This window comes from Arachis hypogaea, chromosome 2 (genome assembly GCF_003086295.3).
Source record: "Arachis hypogaea cultivar Tifrunner chromosome 2, arahy.Tifrunner.gnm2.J5K5, whole genome shotgun sequence".
In the NCBI taxonomy this organism is placed as follows: Eukaryota; Viridiplantae; Streptophyta; class Magnoliopsida; order Fabales; family Fabaceae; genus Arachis; species Arachis hypogaea.
The window spans coordinates 102,805,303-102,827,265 of record NC_092037.1 but is presented as its reverse complement, the minus strand read 5'-3'; the positions used below and the strand labels follow the sequence as shown (position 1 = coordinate 102,827,265).

The window sequence follows — 21,963 nt, the reverse complement described above, 5'->3', positions numbered from 1 at the left end:
ATCTTATCAGTAATAATCCAAATAGATGAATCGAATATTACTATAGAATTGTGATAATGAAGATGTATCGGATCGGAGGAGGTGGAAAACGGTGATGATGATGAGAAAGGAGTTTCATTTTTTGTGTTTGTGGGAATGAAATGTGAGAAGGGAAGTGTGTCCTTGTTTTGGGATGAAGAAATGGAGGAGAGAAAATGGTGCCTAAATTGGAGGGACGTGCATGGATTTTTAATTTGCATGCAAATATTTCACAACTGGGATATTATTAATTCAATTTGATACAACCGTTAAGCACAAAAATTCATGTGTAAGCTACCAAATATGCACGTTCATAAAAAGTACTAACTTTGGAATTTGATTTTGATGGGTACATTTCATTTCAACCCAACAAAATTACTACTTCACTTATGGCCTAAATTAAATACGGATTTGGAGACTTTCAATAATAACCACAAATAATTTTTTATAATTCAAATCATATAAAATTATATCTTTATATTAAAGTGTTGAAATTTTTCACTTCTGTAGAGATACCAACATAAAGATATCAATTCAGAACAAAGAGATATGTAAAGTTTTGTGTTTTAATTTTATAAATATATATACTACGAGCTAATTCTAATTCTTCTTCTGAATTATTAAGAGTTTCAAAGTTCAAACTTCTAATTAAAAATGACCTAATCAGAAATTAAGGTAGTGTTTGATTGATATCCATAGACTGATAGACACAGTGACACATGTCTGCTGTTTGATTTGGTGAGACACAACTTTTCGAAGGATACGGGAGGACACAGAAACACTAAATTTATGTACCTCCAATTTGGTGAGACACGAGACACAACTTGTGAGACACTGATTTTTTACTCTTTTACCGTTATTAAAATTTTAAAATTTGTTTTCTTATCTCTCCAAACCTTTCTTTTTTTTTCTCTTTCTCTTTTAGATTATACAACTAAATTTATCCTTTTATTTTCTTCAAGAAAAAATTGTACATTTAATTTTTTTATTTAAATTTTTATTAATCTTTGATAAATTCTGAGCTTTAAATTTTTATTTTTTTAAGAAAAATTATATATTTAATATTTAAATGATAATTTAAGATGATATTAGAAGAAATAAAAAAATTAATGGTGATGATGAACAATGTTTGAGGTAATAGGTATATAGTGATGGTGGTAAAATTTGTAGTTAAATGAAGGATAATTCAATCTTTTTTAAATATGTGTGTTTTGTTCTCTATTTTTATCAAATACAATACAAAAATACAAATATTTTATGTCTATATCTTTAATATTTATGTCTATATTTATGTCTCATCATATATATTAACCAAATGGAAACTAAAATAATGTTCATAGATATATGTTTATTAAAGTAATTTAAGGAAAAAAAATAGACATAGCATAGTAAAAAAAAAAAAAAAAATTCATATGTAACACGTGAAATTAAACCGTTCTCCAACACCAATGCACAATCATATAAATGATATAATCAAAGATGAAGTCATTGATTTAGCCCTTCATGACTTGTATTCAAAGTCAAAGACTCTGGTCAACCATGGAAACGTCCATGAAGGTTCCTATCTAGGCTCCACTTTGAGGCGAAAGCCCTTGCTAATCATACCTCCTTCCTCGTTCTTTCTATTAACATGAAAAAAATTCACACTTTTAATTTCATTGAGTTAAATATGGATCTTTAAAGTGAAAAAGTTAATAGAATTAGTAAAATAAATAACTAATTACTTTTAAATTAAGATAATAAAATATATATTTATGAATATTATAAATTAATAAAAATTAACTTCTCATTTTACATTTTTACTTCTCTTTCTAAACACTTTTGATTTGAGTTGGGTGTTACCTAGAATCTACCGAAGATAGCAGTGTATATTACTAACTAACTAACACACATGAGTGTGTCCAAATCCATAGAAAGAGACAAAGCAAGGGGCATGTGAGCGCCACTTAGATTCATTCATCCTTTTCTCTCTCCAATTTCACAACAAAACTAAGCTGTTTCTGCCCTTTCTTCCCTTCTTTTACTTGGTCTCTCATATTCCAAAGACACTTTCACATTACACAAACTGAAATTATTATTATATATACTATTTGCATTGAAGAAACATGAATTGAGGTTGTTTTTTCATTCCTTCATTTGGCTTCTCATTTTGGTTGGTGAGCTTTAACCTGCATCCTATGCAGCCTCTCAAGTTTCCAAGTGGAGTCTTTCTATTCATGTGGAGGCCATGATTTGAAGAGGCTCTTCTCAGAATCTCACTGCTGAAAAAAAAAAGGGAACTTTGTCGCTTTGTTTAGCTCCCACAAGCTGAAGCTTTCTTTGTGATCAAACTATATCTGATTCAGTATATTTAGGATTCGAGGTGAGTTTCATTTTCATGAAAGTTTCTATCTTTTCCTTTTATCTGTTTAGGGGCAACTTATGCTGTTCTGGAATTTGGATTTGAAGATACATGTGCCGTTCTTATTTTGTGACTTGTTTTTGGGTTTTGAAATTAACTCATTAGATTGTCCTCATAAACAATTGGCTTACTTCAAATAGGGTTGGATCTTTGAATGATGACCATATTTCATTTCTTAACAGAATTTATGTTCTGGTTATCTGAAAATTAAAGCTGCTGTGAATTATGATAGGTTAGTTAATGTCTTAATGCAAATGCTTGTTCTTTTCCCCCCTCTCTCTGAGTTAGTGGTATATTATATATATATGACAAGTCTTCATCATATATCTATGACATTCAATTTTGGATGCCATGTTGCATTTTCAATGAAGAAATTTAGGGAAAATGAGTTGTCCTTCATAAATTGTTGAAGTCTTTGAGATATTTCCTTAAGCTGTGACCTTTAATTGAAGGTGTTATGTTGCTTCTCAATGACCTTTCATGTATGTTTCTCAAGTTTTCCTTCACTGTTCTGAAAATGCAGTCCAGCTCCAGTCAAGTTTAATTTGCAATGAAGTGTTTTCCATTTAACTATGGAGAGAAAAAGGATGATCCTAAGAACTTTCTATCGCTTTCGGGTCGGTCTAACATGTCTACTTATGTTGAGGGTGAGATGAAGAGATCTGGTTCCGAATTGAATTCTCAGGATGTCTCAGACAACAGCACAGATTCCTTCAGGAGGAATGCATTTCCAAGTATGTCACAGAGACCCAGCAACCTCAGAGTATTCTCTGTATCCGAGCTGAAATCAGCCACGAAGAATTTCAGCCGGTCCGTTATGCTTGGAGAGGGTGGGTTCGGGTGTGTCTACAAGGGACTTATCAAGAGTGCTGATGATCCTTCAAGAAAAATTGAAGTTGCAGTCAAACAACTTGGTAAAAGAGGGATTCAGGCAAGTCTTTTTAACTTCTTATCTTACCTCTATTTCACCTCTTCAAAGTTATACAAATTTGGTTGTTGTTATGTATATATATATATATGTATTTGGATTCATTCTGTATGGCATTTTGATGTGTTTTGATATCTAGGGCTTAGTAATTGAACTTTCACTAAGTTGCTTAAAGTAGAACAATATTAGAAGTTACAATAATGGGCTTACTAAGATTCCCTGCCTGCTATACAAGATTGCAATTATGTTATTAGAATTGAGCAGGTCGAATTCAACCCGAAAAGCTAGCTTTGATGTTAAAGGTTACTGAGGCTTTATCTCTAGAGTCTACGTGATATGGAACTTTAATGCACCCCTTGACTAAGACAAGGACTTGGAGCCTGAAATTTGATTAACTACAGGATAGGCCATGATAATCTGATACCTTACTATGAGTTATTCTATTCCAAAAACTTGAGCTATTAGGTAGAAGTATATAAATAATTTTACATTTAGAGTGTGTTACCTTTTTCTGTATTTGTTTCTGTTCATCACAAATTCACAATGCGTTAACCTTGTGTTATTATCTTTTTGGCTTTATAGGGTCATAGGGAATGGGTTACAGAAGTGAATGTCCTAGGCATAGTTGAGCATCCTAATCTTGTGAAACTAGTTGGCTACTGTGCCGAAGATGATGAAAGAGGAATCCAGCGGCTTCTAGTTTACGAATACATGCCAAAAAGAAGTGTTGAACATCATTTATCCCCTAGATCAGAGACTCCTTTACCATGGAGCATGAGATTGAAGATAGCTCAAGATGCAGCTCGAGGCTTAACATACCTGCATGAGGAAATGGATTTTCAGGTATAGCCAAAAAGATAGCATATAATTTCCCATTGTGTAAATTTTTCACTTTGGTCCGCGACTTTGTAAGCATATAATGTCTCATATACAAAGTCAAGGACCAAAATGAAGTAGTAACTAGCTAAACTGAAAGATAGTCAAATGTGTTATGCATCTTGTAATTCTTGTGCTAACTAAGTAACTATCTATGTGTGTCATATTTAGATAATTTTCAGAGATTTCAAATCTTCAAATATCCTTCTGGATGAGGAGTGGAATGCAAAGCTATCTGACTTTGGTTTAGCAAGATTGGGACCATCTGATGGATTAACTCATGTCTCAACTGCGGTATGGCCATGTTTAGCAACCTATAATTTCATATATTTAATCCACTCTTCACCATAAACAGAGATTTTATTGATTTTGATCTTTGCATAAGCAGAAACAGAGAAGATACATAAATAATTATATCTTTAACAATAACAAATATTCTTAAATGGTTGTTGTATCAATCAGGTAGTAGGAACAATGGGGTATGCAGCTCCTGAATATGTTCAAACCGGCCGACTCACCTCAAAGAGTGATGTATGGAGCTACGGTGTCTTCCTTTATGAACTCATTACCGGCAGGCGCCCCATCGATAGGAACCGGCCCAAGGCCGAGCAGAATCTGTTGGAATGGATAAGGCCATACCTCTCAGATAGTAGGAAATTTCAGATAATATTGGATCCAAGACTTGAGAGGAAGCACCTCTTAAATTCGGCACTGAGACTAGCCAGAGTAGCTAACCGATGCTTGGTTAGAAATCCGAAGAACCGGCCTAAGATGAGTGAGGTGTTAGAAATGCTGAACCGGATCATGGATTCTTATGTAAATGCCAATCCACAGGCACCATTGAGCTTTGTAGAACCAATAGAAGCTTCCCATGACACTGAAATAAACAAGAAGAAAAGGTTCATTATGGATACAAAATCTGCAGATTGTAGTAATTGGTTTAGGATGTGGAGACCAAAGGTTATAAGAGCATGTTGATTATTATATTCTTAGCTTTTAAGCCAATCAAATAACCCTATGAATTTGAGGCAACATTTTCTTTGTTACTCTTCATCATCTCCTCTAACAAAGTGTACATAGCTGCCATAAAGTTCTACACTTACCATATGAGTTAGTTTGCATTGTTCAAAAAATTTTAGAAAATTCTAAGGATGTTACTCTACCAATGTTTCTGAGACATGGATGTAATTTTCATTCCATATGGATGTATAATTGTACATTATTGAATGAGTTGAGTTATATGCAAAGAAATATTATATAGATAATCTATTTTTCATATACCTCAAAGAAGCTCTATCATAATTTCTATTTGATTTGTACAGATTTTACAGGTTAATTTCATGAATATGGGTTTAAATTTTTTGTAAGTTAAAAAAAACAATATATGAATTTATATGAGTTTTTTTTTACAGATTATGATTTTTATATATCATTTCAGCCATTCATTTTGGTGAATTACACCAACTAAATAACCATCATAGAACTAACCTTATTTTGTAAATTAAACACCGTAATAATAAGATTCAATATTAACATGAAAGTTTTAGCTATGTCTTCTAGCATCATTATTATATCATATAAAATATATTCCACTCATCATCCAACTTGTTTATATATGTGTGTATTATGTCAAAGATGTGTAAACATCAACTCTGACGTTAAGATCACACGGGATTTATTTTCGGTGGAAACTCAGACGTGAAGTTGATATTTGAAAACCGTTAGATAATTTGATTGATTTGACTAAATTTTTATTTAACGACTCTTAAATATCAACTTCATGTGAAGTCGACTTCACCTGAATTTTCACCTTTATTTTTAATCTAAATTATTTTATTGCATGAATAAAGCCAATAAAATGGTGGCTTTTTCTTTTCTATGAGTGATTTGAAGGGTAGAAAATATATGTGGAAATTTTATGGTGGAGGTTGAAGAGAAGGATTGGATTGGAACAAAATATTTGACTGAATCGGATAGGATAAGGATATGCATAATAAAATGCTTGACTATAATAACTATTGGATTATTGTGGTGGCAGAAAATTATTAAATAAAGAAAAGCCCTATAATTAATTTTGGGAAATCAAAATAAAATAGAATAAAGAAGACAACTATTATAATTTTAGTTATTATTTACTAGTAATTACTAAATTTGCCTCATAATAAATATAAAGGATAACCTCTATCACTAAAAAAGTGAGAATATTCAGTGTACCTGAATGTGACACTCCAAAAAATAGGTTTAATTATAGAAAACTAATTAAAACCTTTAGTGCATCACACGCGTATTTAACTATTTATATTGAAGTCCATAAAATAAAATAAAAACTAATGTGTAATATATAACTTAGGTAACAAGTTTTTGTGGCACAATTAGTCCATTACTATGAGCTGGATTTTTCTGACCTTAATCATTCCAAAAAGCCGACTTTATTAGGTTTCTATATGTAATTATAGAAAAAGACTCGTAATAAAAAAACAACCAAAACCTGCAAGCTAGGTTGCATGCTTCCAAGGTCACGTTTCATGGAAAAAACAAATGAAAAGTTATTTATTAATTTTATGTACTTAAGTTTTTTGTCATGGACAACCTAAATTCATATATTAGTTATCAGATTATGTATAATCATGTTATTATATTATTGTATTAGTCACTATCATCTTAAATTTATATTGTAGTATATTTTAATCTATATATCATCATAATATTTTAATTATTGAAAATGTCAAAAATTTATAACTCATTTTTAAACGATAAAAATCATAACTTTTTCATTCTGATATATTCTTTATTTATATTTATTTTGAAAAATTGTATCTTCTCAATTCCCACATCAATTTATTGGACAATCCTCCACCAATCACAGCCGTTGATTCTGGTACCTTCATCACTCAGTAATCAATCTGAACCGTACGTTCTCTCATTCCCTCAAATCCAACGTTCAATGATGCAGATGATTGAAGTTTCCAACCACAAAATTTAATTTTGATGCTTTAAGCATCATAAGTAGTCATTTGGGTCGGAGATTCTAAGATTTTAATGTTATAAATTTTAGGATTCTAAGGAAAATGCCGCTAAAATCAGAAAAGTTGTGATTTTTTTTTTCTTCAAAATAGTACAAAACCAACGAAGGTGTTCGACATTTAACGGCGTGGCAAACTGTATATAAAGGCTTCAAGTACACACTTTTATGTCCTATTTTTGTTAGCTCAAAACACCATCAATATGAATGTTCAACGCATCGTATGGTCATAGCCATCTTCCTTTGTAATTTTTCATAACTACACAGTGGTTTTCTGTGAAGGTCCCTTGAACAAACAGGACTTGGAGTTTTTCTGAGCTGGGTTGGAGCTGAATCCAAGGTACGGAAGCTTCTCAAATATGTTACTTTTTTTATATATATAAAAAGTTTTCTTAGTTGATTGGTTATGCTGCTCAGTCTGTGGGTGCTGTTGTTATTGGATCATTTGTTGTTTGTGTTGCAAAGTTGGAACCTTTCCTTTTTGAGCTTATTTGGGTTCGTTTTGGATTGGCACAACTCATAAGGATTAGTCTCAAGGTAGACTTTGGATTTTCTTTTTCTTATTTGTGTATTTTATTCATTTTGTTTTTGTGAGGTCACCTCAAATTTCTATCATGGTTTATTTTGTTGATATTGAAGTTGTGTGATGTAGAAATGGAGTCAATAGGAATAAGAAGTCTGTGAATATTGTATTTTCCTTTTGTAGCATACAGAGACTGTAAGTGATAGTTTTGGTTAAAGAGGATCAAATTTTAAGGTAAAAGAGAATTTGTGAAGTTGACTTTGGGTGTTGGTGGAAGTTTAGGAGGATATGTACGGCAAAGATGCTTGATCTCAAACACAATCAATGAAATAGATGATTAATGGTTCCTGATTTTGTGTTTTAACTTTTAACTTTGAGAGGAAGAATTTGTGCCTGTATTTTATTGCCTTTTTTTCTTTTTAAATAAATAAATAGCTTATGATGTAGTTAATTTGACTCATAATATCTGGTTTAATGATCATAGCCCATGTCATAAGTATTTTCATGAATAGCATGTCTTTGTATTCATTAATTATTACAGCTGAAGCTTCAACTCTTAATGTTCAAAGCTTATTTTGGCAGGTGTATTATTTTGCTGCTACAAAATCATTTCAATATTTTCGTATAGAAGACTTTTCAGATCTTTCTGTTACTATTTGAAAATGGGTTTATATGAGCATTCGGATGTTATTCAGTGGGGTATTGATTTTCTTGATGGTGACAATGGTTACTGTCCTGGATACTACAGTAATGCTTATCAATATGATAATGGTGATGCCTATACTGAACACTGCTACCATAGCCATTATGATCCCTATATTGGAGACTGCTCCTTCCGTAGCCATTATGATGCCGAAGAAAGTAACCAAGTGGAGAATGATGAGATCATTGCGCGTACTCTTCAGGAAGAGTTTCAACAGCTACAGATTGCTGAGCAATCAAGACAGTCGCAAGCAGAAGAACAGCAGTTCGCTGTATCTGATTATTGGCCTAATACACCAACTGGGAACTATTGTACGCCAGGTATGGTTAAAGGACTTGTGCTTGTTCATGTTAGATGTTTTTCTTGTTGAATGAAGTTGGTTAGTTTATTCAGATATGTTATTTATGCAGGTCATGACTATACTCACGAAGAAGTTAATGGCGTAGGAACTTCTTATTCATGTTATAGTCCTCATGAAGTGACAGGATACTCATTGGAGCAAACAGACAAATATCCCTTTGATGATGAAATTGAGAAGAGGTTGAGTCAGATGGATCCAATTCGTGTATGTGTTTCTTCTCATGCTTGTGTGGATTCATTTTTGAATCATCTAGTGTATCAATAAAATAAAAGCTCAGTTCCTTTGGATGTTCATTTTAGTAATAAACAACTATGCTTTTTAACTTGTTAGCTTAATTGATGTCAATGTTGAAATTCAGTTCAAACGATTGTTGCTAAGTTTTATTGTGGAATTTGGAAGCAGTTATTCCTACTTCTGGTTTGAGTTAGTGGTAATTTTTAACATGTTGGTTTGTCCAATCCCTCAGTTTAAGAAATACTATTCCCTGTTAATTTTCTTACCCTCATTATGAAATTTGTATGTTAATGCGGTATGATTTTAAAATTGTTTTTCCACTATTGTGTAGCATGTTCCAAGAATAAATGGAGAAATTCCTTCTATTGATGAAGCAACTTCGGATCATCAGAGGCTTCTAGATAGGTATACTACCTTTGATCTATTTTATTTGTCATGGTCATATATCAACTACGAGTATGTGGTTGATTTTCAAATTCTATCCTTTACACAATAGTTTAATCACACCCAACATCAATAGAGTGGTTTGGTTGGATATGAAATTTCAGGAAGTGTATTTCAGTTCAAAAAAAGAAAGAAAAAATAAGTTTAGACTGGCTGACAGAACAATTCATTTTGTGTAACATTGTCTTTTATTAGGCATATACTCAACATGCCATATGTATTGATACTTTTAAACAGATTGCAGTTATTCGACTTTGTGGAGCATCAGGTTCAAGGTGATGGCAATTGTCAGGTATGATGCTTTAATTTTAATGTTCATTCAATGTTAGATAACATCTTCCATATTTCAAATAGTAAAATATTTTAAATTCCTGACCAGTTTCGTGCATTATCTGATCAACTATATAACACGCCTGATCACCATGAGCTTGTGAGACAACAAGTTGTGAACCAGCTGAGATCACATCGAGAGATTTACGAGGGATATGTTCCCATGGAATATGGTGCTTATTTGGAGAAGATGTCTAAGTAAGAATCCAGTTTCTTCCTCTATAATTTCTTCAAGGGTAACCAATAACTCCTTTTACTTAAATTGTTAATGGAACCAGGAGTGGTGAATGGGGCGATCATGTCACTCTTCAAGCGGCTGCAGATTCGGTATTAGTCTTGCAACTTCAATATTTATGTTCCACTGTGACAGATATTTGCTTGGCCAAAGTTTTCATGAATTAGTACTTTGACCATTTGAACTTTAATGTAGTTTAGGCTTGGAGTTTTCAAGTTTCTTCATGATTAACAATTACTATGACATATTGTCATTTCTAAATCTTCTAGAGATTGAATGCTCAATTTGCCTGGCAGCAACCAATTGTCATTCCTACTTAATAAAATGCATGGACCAGTTACCGATTTTTAAACATTATTCGACCATGACACTAGAACACAGGATGAATCCTTTTTGAAAGAAACCATTCATAAAATTTCAATCATTGTGAAGTTCATAATAATACTTGAAGTTACCAGTGGTGTGATATGCATTTTTACTTACTATTGGGCAGCTCTGAAATTTTGTTCCTTGTGTTATTTTTTCAGTATTGTGTAAGAATTTTTGTGATGACTTCTTTCAAGGATACCTGTTGCATAGAGATTGTTCCTCATTTTGAGAAACAAAAAGGAGGTAAGATATTATTCTTAATTCTCTTCATCTCACATTGTTTCTTAAAATCTTTCCGAACAATTCGACATAGTTTTCAACCCCAATGGTACTTCAGAAATAGCAAATGATTCTAAATGCAACGTTTTATATTCTCTGTCTGTTTCTTAAAATTGTTTGAATAAATTACCATCATGAACAACATATTGTATTAATAATTTTCCATTTTCTTAAGGTAACATTTATTTTAGGACCTCTTTTTCTGTTGTTCACCTTCATATACCGTAATCAAATTGAAAATTGTGTGTTTAATGCAGTGATTTTCCTCAGCTTTTGGGCAGAGGTGCATTACAACTCAATCTATCCTCAAGGAGGTACATTTTTAACAAAACTTTCATCCTTTTGGATCAGAATTTGATCAAATGACTTGGGATTTATGTAATTAAATTACTATGAATGGCCAAGCTTAACATATATTGTATTAAACTATTGATCCAGATATACCTTCAATTGAATCAAGAAGGAAGAAAAGGTGGTGGAACTTTGGGACTAGGCATTAAGATTGTGTAGCAACAAATTATTTGGTGTGCCACTCTCCTTTTTAGACCAATGGATTTCTGTATTCAAATTCATCATCTAAGGGTCGCCTCAGGAGAAATCATTGCATGCTTTGAGCACAGTTAATGCATATTTTAGGAGCATTACAATGTTTTTAAAAGTTTAAATACTATACAGATATACCCAGAACAAAGAATTATAGATGATCATAAAATATGTAATAAATGTGCTCCAAAACCATATAAGTATTTCTCGTTGTACAGGAGCAAGAACTTTTTGTGGTGCTATAGTATAACCTTCATGTGCCACATTTCTGAATAAATCAATTTGATTTTCCTCCTTATTAACAATATAATCTGGGCTTGCACCTATGAACATTTCACATTTTGGATACTTCTATAAGGTGAATGATTGATTCGTACTAGTTTGTTTTCACATTGGTCCACGGATACATTCAAAAATATAATATATATTAGCATCATAACAGATCTTCTTCCTATTCTCTTCAATTCAAATCTTAAAAAGAGCTCCAAAGAATAGATAGATAGTTCACTTCAGATGTTCATATTAATAAATAATCATTATATTCATAAGGTTTTTAAATCATTTACATAGCTATCTTAGTATCTTACCCTTCTTTATGTAAGATAAGGAAACAATTAAAAAAAAAAAAAAACAAATAATAAGATAGACACTAGCAGTAGTAGTAGCTAAACACCTCTAACATTGATCCCCACCCAACACTAAAAACTAACCTTAAAATAAAATCATTTAAAAAAGAAGCCCTAAAATCTAAAACCCACAAAAACATCCACATATTAATCTCGTACGCTCCGAAGCTAAAAATAAAAAATAATAAAATTAAAAAGCTCTTATTATCATTGATCGCTGAGAGCCTCCTCGTGCTGCGATTCATCCGCCGTGGCTGGCTGCAACAGCAACGACGTGAACGGCATGTATCGGTGACCGTTCACCGAGGCGTACTCCATTCCTGGAGGAGGCTGGCAGAGGTCGAGTCGGCGGCTCGGCCACTGACTCCCGCCGGCGCAGACCATCGTCGGAGTGGCGGATGCAGACGGCTGGACACGGCACGAAACAGAGGGAGCTGAGGATGTGACGGCGGCGGCGGAGGAAGAGACCGGGGCGGCAGGGACGGTACCTGTGCCGGTTGCGGCGATGATGGATGGCTCAGCGTGGCGGAGAAGCCACTCGATGGTTTCGCCGTCGGAGCGGTGGCCGAGCTCGCGTGTGAGTTGAAAGATCCGGGCGGCACAGAGCGGCGGCATGCGAACGCGGCGGCCGCGGCCGTTGACCTTGGTGTGGCGGTCCTTGTTGGAGCGTGATGAAGTCGTGGATAATGCGCCGGCGCCGGAGGATTTTCTGAGGGCGACGCCGGTGGTAGTGGTTGTGGTGGTGACGGTGGAGGAAATAGGAAGAGGTTCTGATTGGGAAAATTGCTGATGGAGAACTATTTCGGAGCTCATGTTATTTGAAGGGGGAAAAAGGTGAGATTTTTAGGGTTTTAGAGAGAGAAGGGGATTGAAAAGTGAAAGTGAGACGATGATGATGGATTGACCCCACAAAAGGGTAGATAATGTTTATATACCTCCCTTCAATTCAGGCCTGTGGGTCCTGTCCAGTGGGCCTCACTTTTTTTTTTAACTCCTCTTTATAACAAAACTCTGTTAAAAATTGTATTTAAAAATAAATTATACACCAAAATTAGTTAATAACTCAGTTATTTATATAAAATATATATTAAAAATTAACTATTAAATTAATTATTGATATAAAATATATATTAAAAATAAATTAAATAATATATATTTATATATAAATATATAATAACTGATTTAGTCATTAATTTTTAATATTCACATCACATTTTTGCATTGATATTTATACACATTTTATTTGGTAACTGATTTTAAAAAACGAGAAGAAGAAGTGTTGCATACAACAAATACAAGGTCATTCTAGCTAAAAGGAGCAAGACAATATGTCCATAATCACATTACATGGATATTAGTAGGATCAGATGAATTTTTTAATTCTAGATGCTGGACACCAGATTTGGATTGAATATTTCCCTGAAAATTCAAACCATGTACCATTCATTACAACGGATATTAGTATTAATGAAAATGGATTTATTTTTCCAAATAAGTTTGGTGAATCTCAAACCATTAAAATACTTTCGTTTTAGTTCTTCTCTTTACTCAATTTATCAATTGTCTTATCGTTTATAAAAAAAAAAAAAATTAAATTTATTATTATTAATTACAGACTTTAATGTAAAAATATAAAATTAAAATTTACTAAAAATAATTTTAAAATTTTTTACTGATAATAATATTAACAAATATACATAACTACATCCATATTTTAAAGTGCGAGTACAATCACGTAAGTACTATTGTGAAGGTGTAACATGTTCCACTTTCTTATAAGTATAAAATACTGTACGAATGATGAAATGTACCAGAGGATAAGGTTACTTAAAATTTACTAATGTTGTTTGCATCACAATTTCCCAAATGGTCAACATGTCAGTTGACTCACCAAACCTGAGACAAAACCACCTGAACTCCACGCTTTTCTATGTCCCAACTGTCCCATCTCTTTCACAAAATCATTTTACTTGTGCTAAAAATTAGTAATGCTTGTATAATTAGATTAATTAAAATTGAGAGTAAAAAACCATAATAAGCCAACTGGCTCAAAAAATTACGTAAATACGTCAAAGCAAAAATCGTTTCAGCAATAAGCCAGATCGTATTTTTATATAATTCGAACCAGGTTGGTTCGAACTCTAATTGTTAGTAAATCGAACCAGGTGAGTTCGAATTAGGTTTTGTTGGTTGGTAATAAATCGAACCAGCTTGGTTCGAATTAAGAATGAACGTAATTCGAACCAAGCTGGTTCGAATTATAGAGAGAGACGGTTTCCGTGTAATTCGAACCGGGCTGGTTCGAATTACACAAAGCGTAGTTCGAACCAGACCAGTTCGAATTAGTGTGAGACTGAGCTGTATATATATGGTTCCAAACGTGAGTTAGTCTCATTAGAGGGAGTAAGATGGCTAGTGAGGAGAGTTTTGTGGTTTTGGTGCACCACAGAGGATCTGTTAATAGAAAAACTCGTTCCGGAGTAAAGTTCACAGATAAGAATCCTCTATGTATTGTCGTAACATCTACGACGAGTTATGATGACCTTGTTAGCGCTGTACTAATGAAGCTCGGTCTGGATGGTGCGAAGCGGGTAAAGAAGTTTTTCTATCGCATTCCAGTCACGGTGCTACAGAATACCGTGAAGTATGATTGCTTCACGATTAATAATGATGTGGACTTGCAAGTAATGTTTCTTTGTCGGCGGCAGTTTCCGGAGGTGAGGACACCGGAGTTGTTGGCACGGCTGGTTGATGTTGTATCCAGCTCCGGCGGTTCGAACAGGAATACGAACACGTTAGTGAATCCAGCAGGTTCTAGTTCCCGGCCTGCCGTTGCTTCCTCGTCCATCCCTGTGTACGAACCAGTGGTCCAACATGTCGCCTCCCCGTCTTTTGCTGTTGACCTCAATGGCACCGAAGGCGAGGAGGTAGTGGAAAGGGAAAATTTGCCGAACGCTTTAGTGGGAGTTGCACCTGTTGGCGTAGGAGACGGTTTTTTGGTTGATGAAGAGGAGGATGACGTCGAGCCGGATATGATTGACGATGACAGCGCTGATGATATTGGAGCGACTGGGCCTGCATTGGAGGTAGGTGGTTCTAGCTCTGGCACACAGCAGTATCCACCACATTTTTCCTCGTTGGACTTGGACGCCATGAGACATGAGGGGGTATTAGGGCACGCTGTTGGATTCGGAGCTAGAGATGCGGAAGGGACTACTGGTCTGACAGAGTTCCAGGTTGGTCAGCAATTCCAGGATAAAGATGAGGCCCTTTTAAGTGTGAAGACTTACAGCATCCGGCGAGGGGTACAGTACAAGGTGGTGGAGTCCGATCACCGCCGGTATGTGGGCAAGTGTTCCGAGTTTGGGAATGGGTGCACATGGTTGATTCGACTGAGTCTCCGGAAGCGCAAGGGCATTTGGGAGGTTAAACGGTACAATGGACCTCACACTTGCCTGGCCACATCCATCTCGAGTGACCACAGGAGTTTGGATTATCATGTGATTTCGGCGTTTATTATGCCAATGGTTAGGGCCGATGCATCCGTGAACATCAAGGTGCTCCTGAACGCCACGGCAGCGCACTTTCGTTTTAGGCCGACTTACCGGAGGGTTTGGATGGCGAAGCAGAAATCTATTGCCCTCATATACGGTGACTGGGATGAGTCCTACAACGACCTACCTAGGTGGGTGTTGGGTGTGCAGATGACGATGCCTGGTAGTGTTGTCGTCCTTAAGACGAGCCCAGTTCGAGTTGGAGGACAAGTGGACGAGTCTCAAGCGTACTTCCACAGGCTTTTCTGGACTTTCCCGCCGTGCATCGAGGCATTCCGTCATTGCAAGCCACTAGTGAGCATTGACGGCACCCATCTGTATGGGAAGTATGGGGGGACGTTGCTCATCGCGATTGCACACGACGGGAACTCGAACATTCTACCTGTCGCATTCGCACTAGTAGAGGGTGAGAATGCGGAATCCTGGACATTCTTTCTCTCGCACCTTCGACAGCACGTGACCCCGCAGCCCGGTCTGCTGGTTATATCGGTCAGGCACAACGGCATCAAGGCTGCGCTTGAGGCCCCTGACGGCGGTTGGCTACCGCCATCTGCGTACCGTGCATTCTGCATACGACACGTAGCGGCTAATTTTGCCCTAACCTTCAAGGGCAAAGACGCTAGGAGGCTACTAGTGAACGCGGCGTATGCGAAGACCGAGGTTGAATTTGATTACTGGTTTGATATCCTGCGATCTGAAGATCCGGCGATGTGTGAGTGGGCGAACCGAATTGAGTACTCGTTGTGGACTCAGCATCGTGATGAAGGGCGGAGATTCGGTCACATGACGACGAACATCTCCGAGTGTGTGAACTCTATCCTGAAGGGGGTCAGAAATCTCCCTGTAGCATCCCTGGTGAAGGCAACATATGGTAGGCTTGCGGAACTGTTTGTTCGCAAGGGGAGAGAGGCTGAGGCCCAGATGGGAACAGGACAACAATTCAGTCAGCATTTGGTGAAGTGTATTGAGGCCAACATGAAGACGGCCAGGTGCTTCACGGTGACGCTGTATGACCGGGATAACTCCGAGTTCACTGTAGCAGATACCACTCCGACTGGTTCTTTCTCCTTGGGTACTTACAGAGTATCACTTGCCTCTCGGACATGTGACTGCGGGTACTTCCAGTCTCTTCATTTCCCGTGTCAGCACGCACTTGCATGCTGTGCATACTCACGGGTCACCTGGACCTCTTACGTTCACAGCGTCTATCAGATTAGCTCGGTGTTCAGTGTGTATCGGATGGGATTCACACCTCCGATCCCGGAGGGATTCTGGCCACCTTACGACGGGCCCACGGTGATTCCAGACCCTGACAAGAGGCGTGCCAGAGAGGGTCGTCCTAGATCCACTAGGATACGGACGAATATGGACGAGGCAGATCCGAATCGGCCAAAGAGGTGCGGCCTATGTCGCCAACCCGGACACACACGACGTAGTTGCCCACAGGTTGGAAGCTCGTCTCAGACAGGACATCATTAGTATGCATGTTGTTAGTGTTAGCATTATCTACATTAGTGCGCATGTTGCTAGTCTTAGAGTTATTTACATTATTTTGCATGTTGTTAGTGTCAGTATTATTTACATTAGTACGCATGACTTTTAGTTTGATTGTTGCGAGTAGTAATGAATACGGCTTCTTTAATTATGTATAATGCTACATTTTCCGTAGGTGCACAATTTAATAAGAAAAAATAAACACTGAACTGTTTCAAGATTCATTGATCATACATAATCAAAGTCCAACAACACAAATAAAAAAAACATAGGTGAACAGACTATAACATAACAAAAAAAATACAAATCACTTTCGTACATGAATGAACTTTAAGGAAAAAAATACATGAAACGTGAATCATCTAAACAGATGCGATGTCATCCCCATCATCTGGTGGGGCAGGCTGTGCTGGTGGCGCAACATGCAGGGGTGCCGCCGAAATCCCTGCGACAGACTCTGATGCAGCGGTGAAGGCGGATGGAGGAGTACCTCCGAGACAGAATCTGGGTCGTTTTCTCTGAGATTTTGTGGGGTAGGGGGTAGGAATAATAGTTCGAATGAGGGTGATTCGAACTCCTTATATAGCCGAATCACCCATAATTCGAACCACCTTGGTTCGAATTATAAAGAACCACGCCAAGGGTAATTCGAACCAGCTTGGTTCGAATTACATGGTTTGGTTTCCAATGAATAATTCGAGCTAGGCCAGTTCGAATTACGTGCAAGAAGAGTTCGAACCACCCTGGTTCGAATTACGTTTAAATTTCCTCTCCCCTAATTTGAACTACCCTGGTTCGAATTATTCAGGTTTGTAGTTCGAACCACCTTGGTTCGAATTACATAAAGATAGTGTTTGGCTTATTGCTGAAACGATTTTCGATTTGGCGTATTTACGTTAGGGTCTTCTTGCCTTGGCTTATATAAGTTTTTTACCCTAAAATTGATTTGCACTAGTCAAAATCTTTTACACCATCATTTAGCTATACAATTCATTTCAATAATTATTTAAATAATATAGATGAAAAATAGTTATTTTTATTCACATAATTGTATATAATTAAATACTATATTAAAATTAAATTTATATTTAAATACATTAATCTAACTTAATTTAATCTAACATATATATTAAAATCTAATAGTACTAAATATATAATGAATTGGGGAAATAATAAATATTCAAGCAATTTTTAATTAAACTAACAAAAATGCATGAAAAAAATATGAAACTTAGCCCACATCCAATAGTGAAGAAAAGGCCCATAAGGGTGGCCCAAAATAAGCCCAATGGAAGATTTTGTATCATCGTCATCATGATTCATAGGCATTAATGAAAAAAAGAACAACCTAATCCGTTGAAACAAAATAGAAGAGCAAAATCTGAGGTCTGAAATAAGCTACGAAGACTTTAGCTTCTGCTTTATCTATATTATCCATAACACAATACTCACATACAGCTTCTACTTCTACTTCTACTTCAACACAATGAATCAAGCAACAACACAATCCAACTTACTACTTGCTACTACTACTAGTAGTTTAGTACTATGATATGATTTCTTAGTACTTTCAGTTTCAGTTATGGAATCTGTAACAAACATGTTTTGTTCCTCTTCACCTTTTCCTTCTAGAGCTTTTCATTGCAACAATTCACCTCCTTCTTCTCCTCCAGGTACTGTTTATCACAATTCAGTTGCTATGTCAATTTACATTCTGAATTCCACGTATATTTTATATTCTGAAAGCAACATCGTAATGTTTTGTTGTTTGAGGATAGGAATAAATGTTAGTGTTATCTTAAGGGTGAAAAAAAACAGCTAGTAATCTATGTTAGTGTTATTTTTGTCTTCTTAGTTCTTACTATTACTTACTTCAGTGTTTCCCTGATCTCTGTACTTTAATTTACCAATGCTAGTTTAATTTATGCAATGTGCATTTCCTATTTGTTCCGCTGGAGCTCAAGAACCCTTGCTCTATTTGTGCTATTGTGTTGACTGTTGAGTGAAAAGAGAGAAAATAATTGAGTCGGTTCAATTTGCAAGTGTCTTAATGCATTTGATTTTGCTAATTTGTGGATGTGATTTACTCCTAATTTTCACCTAAAGCTTCCTTTTTGATTTACTCCTAATGCATTTGTGTGAGTTGAAATTGTCTTCTTACATGGTTAGTGTCTTAATGCATTTGATTTTGCTAATTTATGGATGTGATTTACTCCTAATTTTCACCTAAACCTTCCTTTTTGATGTACTCCTAATGCATTTGTGTGAGTTGAAATTGTCTTCTTACATGGTTGTGCTTTTTAATGTGCAGTTTTGACGCTCCGCGAACAGGTCGGCCTCACATTTTCCTCTTGTTCTTCTAGCATTTCAGCACAGCAATTTCCTACCTCGGTTCTTTTACAAGAGCCACGTGATGAATATAAATCTCTTTTGCACATGTATAAGGACGAAAAGACGTCTCAGGTCTAGATTTTGTTGATATACTTTTACATTTTGGTATAATGTTATGATCCCTTCTGGTTACATGAAATTCACTGACTTGTTCTTAAAATTAAATGTGAGGCAGATGGATAGTGCCCTGGTTGATGAAGAGAATGACACTGCCACTGCTGATCAATTAGTGCATGATTTTAGGAAGCAATTGCATGTTTGGTCTCATTTACAGAACATGTAAGATATGAAATTTCTTTTTCAATCTTTTATGTTTAGGTTGTGTTTGTTTATGCTTCTCAAATTTGTGTAATTTATTGGGATAAGCTTCTCAAAGAATTAGAATGAGAAAATTTTGAATTGGCAAGCTTGGAGCTGCTATTGCTTTTTGTCTCAAAATTAATGAAGACCTTGGTGTATAAATGGTCTATTGTAGATTGAGTTCTTCGGGAATAGAAGACATTGCTGCCTCTTCGACTACAGAACGTGTCGCTCTTGACTCTGAGAGGCTGGCAGATGACTTGCAATGTAATGCAGTTTCTCTTGCTATGAAAGCGTTGTCAGCATCAAAACAAGCGGCCTCAGTAGTTGAAGACTTGAAATCACTTAAAGCTGATGATGATGAATCTCTTCATTTTGGGTTAGTTCTATCTTTTTAGTTGACTCTAACATCCTTGATACAATTTTCATGTTTATGTTTATAGGTCAATTTGTTTGGAGTGTAATGCTTAAATTCTTCCATTCTCCTCTACATTAGTTTGGATGTCCCTTCGCTTCGAAGCAACAAAACTGTGAGGTCAACACGACTTCTAGAGAGACGATCAAAACAAAGAAAAGCGCCAAAGTCTAGAGCTAAGGATGATGAAACTTACCTTCCAAGAAAGGATAATGCTCAAGGAAGACTACGCGTAGGGAAGAAAATAAATGCAGAACTGAACCAAAATGATGCGCTGCACATGTTCTTGTGGGGTCCTGACACAAAGCAACTTTTGACACTTGAAGAAGAGTCTAAGTTGATTTCTCAGATACAGGTGTTACACTCAATTTCCTAATATCTTTCTTTTTAACATATGATATGCTCTATTAAGGATTTAAGGTATTTATATTACCTAAATGTGCGTAATGTAATAGGACTTAATGAGATTAGAAGAAGTGAAAACCAGGCTTCAGTCTCAGTTTGGGAGGGAACCAACTGTCGTAGAATTGGCTGAGGGTACGGGACTTAGCTGCCGAACGCTGCAGATGCAGATTCATTGTGGTAACAGAAGCAGAGAAAAGCTGATACAAGCTAATTTACGCATGGTAGTTCATATTGCGAAAAATTATCTGGGTCGCGGCCTTAGCCTCCAGGACTTATTACAGGTAATCTTGAAGAAATTAAACATGTTCCTTCCTCCATGGTAAAGGCCTGTTTCCATTTTGATTTTATAGTGCTGCAATCATATCTTTTAGGAGGGAAGTATGGGTCTAATGAGGAGTATTGAGAAGTTTAAACCACAAGCTGGCTGCCGTTTCAGTACTTATGCATACTGGTGGATAAGGCAATCAATCCGAAAAGCCATATTCAAACATTCCCGGACAATCCGTTTGCCCGTAAGCTTGGTTGTCTAAGTTTAAGCTTTCACCTTCTGATTAGAAATGATATGTTACCCAAACATCAATGCTATTCCTCTGTTTATCCAGGAAAACATATATATCCTTTTAGGAAAGATATCTGAGGCAAAGAAACTATACATGCAAGAAGGAAATCTAGAACCAACCAAGGAAGAATTAGCATTGAGGGTAGGGATTACACGAGAGAAAATCGACCATTTGCTATATGTTGCAAGAAATCCAGTTTCTATGCAGCAAACTGTCTGGGCAGACCAAGCTACAACTTACCAGGTATGTTGTAGTAGCTAATGCCATTTTTATTTTGATATCATGTTACTTCTTAAAGATCTGTAAAATGAAGCTTAAAAAAATGCAGCGTTTGCATCAATATTTACAGCGTTTTCAATGGTTGAATGTTGTACTAAGGATCTTTGTGTTGTGTTGATAATTGCAAAATAGAAAAACAAATGGAGAAAGTCTCGTAGTAATGATTTAGAATTAAGAATTAACCACCTATCTCTTATAATATCAGGAAATTACAGCAGACACCACAATTGAGACCCCAAACACGACAGTTGAAAAACAACTAATGAGACGGCATGTGCTCAACCTCCTACGTAACTTACGCCCAAAGGAAAGGAAGATCATCCGCCTAAGATTTGGTATTGAAGATGGCCAACAGAAATCTTTATCAGAAATCGGAGAAATATTCGGTTTGTCTAAGGAGAGGGTCCGTCAGTTGGAGAGTCGAGCATTGTTCAAGCTTAGGCAGTGTTTGGTGAGTCAAGGTCATGATGTTTACTCAGACTTGCTTGTATAGAACCATGGCCTGCACAATTTTTCTAGCTACGTTTTTTTATAGCAGTAATAGCTAGGTGACGTTTGGTAAATGAATATCCAAGTGTTATAAAGGTGAGGCTTATGTTAATATTGTTTCCACAGATAATTGTTGTATTTAGCATTAATAATAAATGGTTCATTATTTAAATATCAGTTTCAT

The 21,963-nt window shown here is 36.0% G+C and overlaps 5 protein-coding genes across 6 annotated transcripts; 4 read left to right on the top strand and 1 right to left on the bottom strand.

The window, feature by feature from the left end:
- Nucleotides 1-1,915: 1,915 nt before the first annotated feature.
- On the top strand, nucleotides 1,916-5,501 carry LOC112760361 (serine/threonine-protein kinase PCRK1-like). Its single transcript, XM_025808110.3, has 5 exons — nucleotides 1,916-2,380; nucleotides 2,943-3,350; nucleotides 3,930-4,190; nucleotides 4,395-4,517; nucleotides 4,686-5,501. Exons 2-5 carry the CDS (start codon nucleotides 2,970-2,972, stop codon nucleotides 5,199-5,201), a joined length of 1,281 nt encoding a protein of 426 aa, XP_025663895.1. The 5' UTR covers nucleotides 1,916-2,380; nucleotides 2,943-2,969; the 3' UTR covers nucleotides 5,202-5,501.
- Nucleotides 5,502-6,566: 1,065 nt separating this feature from the next.
- LOC112760319 (OVARIAN TUMOR DOMAIN-containing deubiquitinating enzyme 12-like) lies at nucleotides 6,567-11,576 on the top strand. 2 transcript variants are annotated; one of them, XM_072207522.1, is made up of 11 exons: nucleotides 7,248-7,585; nucleotides 7,663-7,782; nucleotides 8,351-8,791; nucleotides 8,882-9,036; nucleotides 9,398-9,471; nucleotides 9,748-9,802; nucleotides 9,890-10,038; nucleotides 10,119-10,167; nucleotides 10,603-10,687; nucleotides 10,981-11,037; nucleotides 11,162-11,576. In XM_072207522.1, the coding sequence occupies exons 3-11, from the start codon at nucleotides 8,431-8,433 to the stop codon at nucleotides 11,221-11,223; spliced, it is 1,047 nt and encodes a 348-aa protein (XP_072063623.1). In that variant the 5' UTR covers nucleotides 7,248-7,585; nucleotides 7,663-7,782; nucleotides 8,351-8,430; the 3' UTR covers nucleotides 11,224-11,576. The 2 variants fall into 2 exon arrangements, with proteins under 2 accessions (XP_025663892.1, XP_072063623.1); XM_025808107.3 differs by lacking the exon at nucleotides 7,663-7,782 and having other exon boundaries at nucleotides 6,567-7,585.
- A 206-nt stretch (nucleotides 11,577-11,782) lies between these two features.
- LOC112760345 (transcription factor TCP11-like) lies at nucleotides 11,783-13,133 on the bottom strand. The gene has a single exon (XM_025808109.3). It carries the CDS (start codon nucleotides 12,703-12,705, stop codon nucleotides 12,100-12,102), a length of 606 nt encoding a protein of 201 aa, XP_025663894.1. The 5' UTR covers nucleotides 12,706-13,133; the 3' UTR covers nucleotides 11,783-12,099.
- Nucleotides 13,134-15,509: 2,376 nt separating this feature from the next.
- LOC112730138 (uncharacterized) lies at nucleotides 15,510-16,925 on the top strand. Its single transcript, XM_025780243.1, has 3 exons — nucleotides 15,510-16,005; nucleotides 16,147-16,333; nucleotides 16,529-16,925. The coding sequence occupies exons 1-3, from the start codon at nucleotides 15,510-15,512 to the stop codon at nucleotides 16,923-16,925; spliced, it is 1,080 nt and encodes a 359-aa protein (XP_025636028.1).
- Nucleotides 16,926-18,234: 1,309 nt separating this feature from the next.
- Nucleotides 18,235-21,951, top strand: LOC112760303 (RNA polymerase sigma factor sigF, chloroplastic-like). The gene is made up of 9 exons (XM_025808106.3): nucleotides 18,235-18,613; nucleotides 19,252-19,403; nucleotides 19,507-19,610; nucleotides 19,807-20,010; nucleotides 20,128-20,401; nucleotides 20,502-20,732; nucleotides 20,823-20,963; nucleotides 21,054-21,254; nucleotides 21,496-21,951. Exons 1-9 carry the CDS (start codon nucleotides 18,523-18,525, stop codon nucleotides 21,781-21,783), a joined length of 1,686 nt encoding a protein of 561 aa, XP_025663891.1. The 5' UTR covers nucleotides 18,235-18,522; the 3' UTR covers nucleotides 21,784-21,951.
- Nucleotides 21,952-21,963: the final 12 nt, after the last annotated feature.